The 9,132-nt window shown below is 39.0% G+C and overlaps 1 protein-coding gene across 1 annotated transcript in view; it reads right to left on the reverse strand.

The window, feature by feature from the left end:
* elp4 (elongator acetyltransferase complex subunit 4) overlaps positions 1-9,126 on the reverse strand; it is a 58,022-nt gene extending 48,896 nt beyond the window's left edge. The window contains exons 1-2 of the mRNA XM_028583100.1: positions 8,937-9,126; positions 6,399-6,434 (exon numbers count right to left, since the gene is read on the reverse strand). Coding sequence (XP_028438901.1) covers positions 6,399-6,434; positions 8,937-9,114 — 214 coding nt within the window. The 5' untranslated portion in view covers positions 9,115-9,126. The remainder of the gene's footprint in view (positions 1-6,398; positions 6,435-8,936) is intronic.
* Positions 9,127-9,132: the final 6 nt, after the last annotated feature.

Below are 9,132 nucleotides of genomic sequence, written 5' to 3' on the forward strand. Positions count from 1 at the left end.
GCTGCTGCTGCTGCTTCCTGTCACAATCATCATTTTGTAAAGATTTCATCCTCTCCACACAATAACAAACAGTGAGCACAAGGACAAAGGCAGCAGTGACAGTTTAAGGTAATGGGCATACAGCTGACAGCTTGGGAATGACATCCTGACGTGTCATCCCCAAACATCCGGAGAATTCCCCCCTCCCACGTTCCCGGTCTACGTCCTCACCTACGGACTTAGGATGGCACAGGAAATTCCATGGCTCTTCAATTTGTTGTCGGTGGGGCTCCCTGTTCTCTTATTGATGGGTTTCTAGGTCAGCAGGCCTTTGTGGCTTTCAGCAGGCCCCACAAAGACTCCCAGATGGGCCCTCTCAAGATGGGGCCTATTGTGGCTGTGTTTCTATGGGAGCCTTACAAATGGAACCTCCAGGAGTCATTAGGCTGTTGAGGCGGGGGGTAAGGGAGGGGGTGGGAGGTGGCGGGGGTATAGGAGCAACAGGGGGTGGAGGACGGTCATATCTTTGAGGTAGATCAGTCACTCTGGACAGTCATGGGATGATTTTTTTATTCTCCTTTTTTTGCAGATTCTGACCAAGGTTTGGTAAAGGGGGGAAATGCCTCTGCTTCATTTGCCTTTAAACAGGGGAGTGGGAGTGCGAGAGTCCTGAATCACATCTGCTTAAGGGGGAGGAGATACAATATCTAGGTCAGGGTGTTTTCTCCCTTGTATGAATCTTTGGTATAAAGCATTTCTACTAACCAGCTCAAATTAATTTATTGGTAGGTAAATAAAAAAGACACTTTAGCTTCCAAACATCTAATTCACTATTGTAAACACAGCTGCAAAGGTTGGTTATTAGGGGGTTATTAGGTTACGGTTAAATGCCCGTTAGCGGCATCTGTTGAGCCCCATATACATTATATGTCTGATATATATCTCTATTGTTAGGCTTCAACTTGTGACCATTGTTCTTCTTTATCAATTCACTTTATTAGTGTTAGGCACATGGTGTTTTTTAATTCTTTACCCTTGACACATTAAAACTGCAGTTTTTAAACAGATGACTTGGCCTCTTTGGAGCTGTTAGGAGTCAAATAGTTCCTCTCAAATGTAGAAGTTACAGCTGAAAGATCCTGCATATGATCTTATGTTATCCCTATTCCTATTGTTGCGGTTTTTCATTGCTTTTAGAAAAAAGAAAATTGGATTCTGTATTGCATGTATATATATAGCACTTTTAATGTCTTTTAATTGTGTTTACGTTTATATTTTTTATGCTGATGAAAGAATTTCCTCTTGTGGGACAACAAAGATCTGAACTTATTGTCATGAAACCTAATATAACCTACCTGCGACACTTTAAGAATGCAACACCATAGAAGTGTTGTTAATTGTGATTAAGTAACTTTAGGGTTGATGTATTTTCATTGCATCTTGATATACTGCACATTCTCACTGCATATCCTGTAGTTCTATAAATATGTTACTAAATATGTTATATGCACTTTTTAACTATTAGGCTTGCTTAGTTTGTCAGAGTAATAATTATGATGAACTACTTTCAAAATATATGTTATAGTCTTCTACATAAATACTAAAATTATACACAAATCTAAGAGAATTAATTTTCAAAGTGCACTTTAAAGCTTTGAAATATTTAAACATGTGAAACAATCAGGCCACATTTAATAGTAATTATTATGGGTACATTAAAGCATAACCATATTCACTTAAACTAATGGAATGAAACCATACGTGTTCGACATAAGAAGAGCTGGAAAGCTTTGTTCCTTCTGTTACAAAAACACAAGAGATGAGAGATCTTCAGACAGCAGCCATACTGCGCTGATCCCCCTCTAGTAGACAAATCAGGATGGACAGCTCAAGACACTTCAAAAGGCAGACAACGACCAGTCTGATAATTTTATGTCTGTGTCTCACAAACAGGCCATCACAGCTAAAGGGGCAGACTGTAGGAGACGACTGCCTGAAACAAACAAACAAACACACACTCCAAACTCCCCCAACAAAACAGACACGCAGACAGCACAGTGTGCACACACACGTTGCTTTTTCAAACACAAGAGAGCTCACACACGCAATTCACCTTTACTGTGTCTCTCATTACCAGATGAAACCAACCGTACATTGATTCACAAAATGGAAGGGAAGAACGCATTAGTGTATAATCACTGACTCCTGCATCGATTGGGGGGGTGAATTAAAGGGCAAAGCAATATCATCAGTTGGTATAGGCCTTTGCTACACACAAATTACAGCTTGAAGGGGAAACAAGAATACCTTAACCTTACTGTCTACCAGTGCATATAGCCTAGCCTATGATGAATGATAATAACAATAATAATACAGTGGAAGACATTTATGTGCCTAGAAAACACACTTGCTTTGAATGTACTTCCGAAAACTTCTATAACACATCTGCAGATGAGCATGTCAATTAAGGATCACAGTGGATGTATGAACACCTGGGATTCTGACTAGAGACCTTCAGGTCATTAGTCTATTTGCTATTCTGCTAGACGGTGACACTCTAACCAAAAAGAGCCTAAGAAAAGGCAGACTGTATCATTAGCTGTGGCATGCTAAAAAGTGCATCTGAATTCAGTTTTGGGGATACATTTTAATATAATATTTGCTGTACATGAATATATAATATGTATACTCTCAGCGATGGGTTAATGCAGTGTCATTTAAAATCTATACAACTTGATTGAGAGAGTTGCCAAATAGCTAAAGGCTATAATGCTTCAGAAAAGAGTAGCATACATGCATCTTACTGGCTTGAAATATTAAATACGATGTATCTTTTTGAACAGTGAACACCAATGCACTGACATCAACTAAGACCACTTCTATTGTAACGGTAGTTCATTACTTGCAGCTTTTCTTCCATGGCTGCAGTCAGAGAAAATAAAAGGATATGGCTTCAGGTTTTAATAAAGCATTGATTCACAAACTATGATAACACATTAAAGGGGTGATAGAATGCAAAACCGATTTTACCCTGTCATAGTTGAATAACGACAGTTCGGTGGGTAAATAGGACATACATAAGCTCAAAGTCGCACTGATACCCCTTAACGATGAAAATTTCATATTTTGAAACTGCCGCTGAAAACAGGCGAATCCCAACAAAGCTGGAAGTTGACGTCAACCTCCCAAAAACCGGAACCTTTGTCAGCCCATGGGTGTATTAAGAGAACGGTCACGCCCCAACATTTACATAGGCTACACAACTGACCTGAGATCAGGTAGTCTTCCGAATCTAGGTCGCGCAGATCTCTGCTATTCCATTACAAAATTCACTTCTGAAACTTTTTTATGCGAGAAATCAACTATGTAAGGCTCAAATATGGGCCATTTTACAAAAATGGATGGCTAATTGCAAATTTTGTCCAACTGTGTGTCGGAATTCAGCTGCCGGTGCTGCCTGTGTTGCTGCCTCGCCGCCCGACCTGCCTTCCTTCACACACCCCGGCCTGCTCTGAGGTACTTGGAGCTCCGTCACGACTGGCAGCCCACAGCACTCCATACCCGCGCAAAGTCACCGGTTTTAGGATAATGGACTACTAAACGCTGGTGCTCTGACAGAGCTCCAGGGCCTGCAGCTCCCCTCTTCCTGCTAGCTAAATGCCCGGTGTGTGTGAGTGAGAGCATGATCAGCGAGCTTGTTACGTCAGCAATCTGTTACCACAGGTTCCAGTTAATCTTTTAATGTGTGTAATTATAATGTGTTGAGTTATTTAAACAAACGATTGGATGAATAAACGCTGCTTGTCCGCGAGTCTCATTGATAGAGCCTGCCGCTGGATGTAGCTCTATCAATGAGAGCTAGCTCCTCCTAGAATTCCTCTGAAATTCACAAATATTCATTAACTTGAAATCAGACACCGTTGTTAGCTTTATAAGACATTTAGGGAGATGTTGTATACGTGGCGTGATGAAATTCAAACTGTAAATATACAGAAATTACGCCAAAAATGAAGCTAACTATCCGTGATTTGTAGCTAGCTACACGTAGCTAGGATTGAAGGGACAGTCATAGCTAACGAAACCCCCACTGTTCACAAAAATTCATTAATTTGAAATCGGACACCGTTGTTAGCTTTATAAGATATTCAAGGAGATGTTGTATAAGTGGCGTGATGAAATTCAAACTGTAAATATACAGAAATTACGCCAAAAATGAAGCTAACTATCCGTGATTTGTAGCTAGCTACACATAGCTAGGATTGAAGGGACAGTCATAGCTAACGAAACCCCTAATCTTCACAAAAATTCATTAACTTGAAATCGGACACTGTTGTTAGCTTTATAAGACCTTTAGAGATATGTTGTATAAGTGGCGTGACAAAATTCAAACTGTAAATATAGCTAGTTATGCTGACAGCCAGCCAAGATTAACTGGAACTGTTGTAAGAGATTGCTGGTGTAACAAGCTCGCTGACCGCGCTCTCACTCTCACACACGGGCCATTTAGCTAGAAGGAAGAGGGGAGCTGCAGGCCCTGGAGCTCTGTCAGAGCACCAGCGTTTGGTCCATTAACCCCAAAACGGTGACTTTGCGCGGGTATCTAGTGCTGTGGGCTGCAAGCCGTAACGGAGCTCAATCGAGCTCAGAGCAGGCCGGGGTGTGTAAAGGAAGGCAGGCCGTGCAGCGAGGCAGCAACACAGGCAGCACCGGCAGCTGAACTCCGACACAGTCTTACCAAATTTGCAATAAGCCATCAATTTTCGTAAAACGGCCCATATTTTAGCTTTATATAGTTGATTTCTCGCTTAAAAAAGTCTCAGAAGTGAATTTAATAACGTAATGTATAACTTTGCAATGAGACCTGCTGTCGAGTCTCCCATGTGTTTCTATGTAGTTTGCTCAAACCAATCAGCGCGTAGCTCATTCTGAATATTCATGAGCATACCATATTTGGAAGAAAAGCTCTTGTTCCAAATAGAGCCATATTCACAGGGTAGTTAAGGGCCTAATAAAATAGCATTTGGGCAATTTTCAGCCCAACCAATGTTACATACCCCATTAGGAGACCTTAAGGAACAGTGTAAAATACCCTATATAATCATTCTATCACCCCTTTAAACTTGCTTATGATGCTTCAAGACATAGTTGTAACCTGAATGAGGTGTATTGTTTGGTAAAGGTTACTCTCATTTATAAATGGCTATAACTCAAGAATTTGGCATCTGATAACAATTTAAAAAAAATGATTAGCAAAATTACTCCCCAGACCATATGGTCATAGTTTGTGCTAAAATAATTGCGGTGAGGCTAACACAAAAGACCAATAAAGTCATCACACATTTTTTTTTATAATACTGCCTTTTAGGCTGTCCAATGACAATACAGTTCTCTCCGTAACTGATAACTGATTGCTTTGAACTTACAATGTATTCCTCACTGTCTCATGTCCTGCCCAAACACCCTGTTTCAACAGGGAATATCATAAAGGGTAACTACAGTTTTTTCCAACCCTATTTTCCTATGTTTTTGTGTCTAAGTGACTGATGGGAACAACAATCTTTGAAACTGGTCCAGTATTAAGTAAGATTGCTGCAGTCGGCAGCGGCGAAACAAGCTACAATGTAAGTTAATAGGGCAATTGTGCAGCTTGTATTTACGTTCACAAAAGTTCTCGTTTTCCACTGACAGGCTCAGATTAATATTCTAAGTGTTTGACAACATTATGGAAAGGATTTCTAAGGAGGTCAACATTTCTGTTAAAGAGTAAGATCCTTTTTTAAACATAAAATCATCCACGAAATTGCGTTCGCTAAACCCACCAGACTCCATGTAAATAAACAGTAATTTTAGCATCGTAAAATACATTTCATAAAAGGCGACATAAACAAAATAAAACCATGAAAAGCCATTTTGGGTTGTCTTTCCACTTTTCCAACCATCACAACTCTAGTTTTGGTTGAAATAAACATAGTTTACCGATTTACATGGGAAAATATGTTGGCTCTATACACACTAAAAGTATTGTTATTTTAAATGGAGTCTGGTGGGTTTAGCGCTAGCGACCTCAGAGCTGTTTCTGGTTAAACAGAAAGGTCTCAAAGAGATTTTAAAAAGGTCTATATCTGTAGGGATCCTTTCCATAATGTTGTCAGACACTTAGAATATTAATCTGAGCCTGTCAGTGGCAAAACTTTTGTGAAGGTAAATACAAGCTGGGCAGTTGCCCTATTAACACTGCAGCTTGTTTCGCTGCTGCCGACTGCAGCAATCTTGCTTACTACTGGAACAATGTCAAAGACTGTTGTTCCCATCAGTCACTTAGACATAGGAAAAAAAATGGTAGTTACCCTTTAAGGAAGCAATCATTCCATTTAATTGGACCTTAAAACCCTTGTTCAATTGTCAAGTGAGAGACATACCTATGAGAAGTACTGTTCCAACTGCTAACCCGCCACCTGTTTGTGAAGACAAAAGAAACAATAATAATATCAGTCACATATTACAGAGACTGTCTTACTCTGAATCATTGTAAACCACTTGGAGCCTCCCTTTGGCCAACTGTTTCCTTCACTGTCCCTTCTGATCTCCACTATGAATTCATCTTTATAAGAAAGTAGGCCTCTTTCACAGCAGGCATTTTGACTTGGCATAGCAGGAAAAGCACAGGTAGGGCTGTACAATATGAGGAAAATATCTAATTGCGATTACTTTAACTAATATTGCGATTGCAATATGATTCACGATATTGGAGGGAATGATCAATTTTGTATCATTATTCTCATTGAAAAATATTAAAATGAAATTGATTACAGTGTGATTTTTGCGAGGACTTAAGTCTGTTGGATACGATTTGTAGGCTGGTACGTCTCGGCAGCACCACAATACTTAATTCAGAATGGTTTCACAAATACTTTGCCTTTAACAAATATTGCGCCCCACCTGGGATTTGGAAATTGCACTAGTCCATACTGCGATTTCGATACATTTGCAATTAATTGTGCAGCCCTAAGCACAGGTATCATTAATAACAATGGCTACGTTCTATTCATGTGTCTCAGTAAGATTGATATTGAGCACAATACAGTAGCAGGACCTTGAAACTGAAGCAGCTAATTGGAATTCAGCTATTAGGAATTTTCTTATTTACACCAGTGCTTTTCCTTTTATTTAAAAACGTTATCAGTATTCAACACATACAATCATACAGTACAATGTAGTGAATCTCTGCATTTAACCAATCCTAAGCATTAGGAGCAGTGGACTCCACATAGCGTCCAGGGAGAAACTTTGGAGTTCAGTGTCTTGCTCAAGGACAGGATTGAACAGCCAATCTTGTGGTTAAGGGCCGACCTTCTCTACCTCTGAACCACTGCCAACCCTACTGTGACATGTCAAAATGTCCTCTGATAAAAAGGCCCAATATCTGGATATCTGAAGAGATGTCTCGCATGTTTTGCTTTCAAACTGGTTATGGCAAGCGTTTCATTAACCATGTTAAAAATTCTAAGACCACTGGTAAACTTAGAGAATTTCAGGCCAGTCCTTGGTGATTCTGAATACAATTAACACAGAACATTGTTTATTTTTTATTCAACCCACAATGTTAGTGGGTTTTGCTAGACATTGCTCCTGTCTGCCATGGCAGGAGAGTACATGGCTGTAAATCTGAGACTACAGTGGTTTTATATATATATATATATATATATATATATATATATATATATATATATATATATATACACACACATCTCAGGTTTTGCCACACCTGAATGTTTTTGCTCATTAAAAAACAATTATTTTACAGAGAATAATCATGAAATAGAGCAGTCCTATAAAATGCTTTACAAGTCAAAGAAACAAGAAACCAGATATGATTACAATACCAAGTACTGTTACATATCAATTAGGCTATACAAAAAAAAATAAACTTACACCACAAGAAGGTAGTGGCCCAAACACAGGAATGCATATAAATTAATTATATTTTAGGAGTATCTTTGGGCTCATAAATACCCAAATACCCATATCAAAAGGGAAAATATGCCATAACATGTTGATTGAGACCTGCTATTTATTGCATTAAAATATGGCCAAGAATAAATAAAGATTATCCCCATCAAGGCTTTGAGAACAGAGAATAAATGGGGGATGTTTTACCTCATTTTAAAGATTTCCAAAGTTGTATTCTCTCCTTAAGAACATTTACTTCCATTATAAGTGTTTAGGGAAAAAGCATAAAGTGATATTCCGTATACGATTTGCGGACACAACACTAACGTACGTTGCTGCATTTACACAGACAAACTTCTCATAATCACACTTAGGTGTATCAGTGCCCAGCTTAATAACTTGCTCATAATAACAATGGTGTCAAGTTGATACCCAACTTTTGCTGTCTAATTTTATATTATGAATCATCAATCTGACCTTATAACGACATAGAGAAGTTGTCATTTGATATCAGTTAGGTGGATAACTGATATTAAACCATATCTTGCCATTTATGTTAAGACATTTGTTCGTTATATAAAAATGTATTAAGACTTAACAGTGAGATCATAGTTTTTTGGACTATTTTGGTCCTTGGTGGCTTAAAATCAGACAGCTGAGAATGCTTACTGTCACATCAGCTTAAGTGCACGTTAACTTATAGACAAAACTTAAAGCAAATACATTTCCATGGGCCATAAACATTGCAATGTAAAATCATAGTATGTGAACATGCCTGCTGAAGTCAGCATAAAGCTAACGTTAACTTACACACTTTTAGTACAGGTTGTATTGTCCTGACAGTGACAAAACTCCCTATTCTGTGTCAATCATACATTTTCTCTTTGGGGAAATTAATTACATTATTCTTTGGTACCTAACTTCAGTGTGTATAGCTAACGTTACATTGAGAAACACAGTTAGCCTGGGTAGCTAGCGCTAACGTGAAATCTCAACAGCAGACTGACCGAGTAGATAGTCGAGTGACGTGACACCGGTCGAAACTAAGAGTTGTCCATTTTGAACCGAGGGTCTGGTACCAGGTATGGAGATTAACTTGCTCCTCGTTTTCTTCTGAAAACTCGTAGTATTGAACGGTGAACGTTCAGCTGAGGGTTTAGCCACACTGCTCATGGGGGCCGCCATACTGCTTATAACTCGGTG

Source organism: Perca flavescens, chromosome 1 (assembly GCF_004354835.1).
Source record: "Perca flavescens isolate YP-PL-M2 chromosome 1, PFLA_1.0, whole genome shotgun sequence".
NCBI lineage: Eukaryota > Metazoa > Chordata > Actinopteri > Perciformes > Percidae > Perca > Perca flavescens.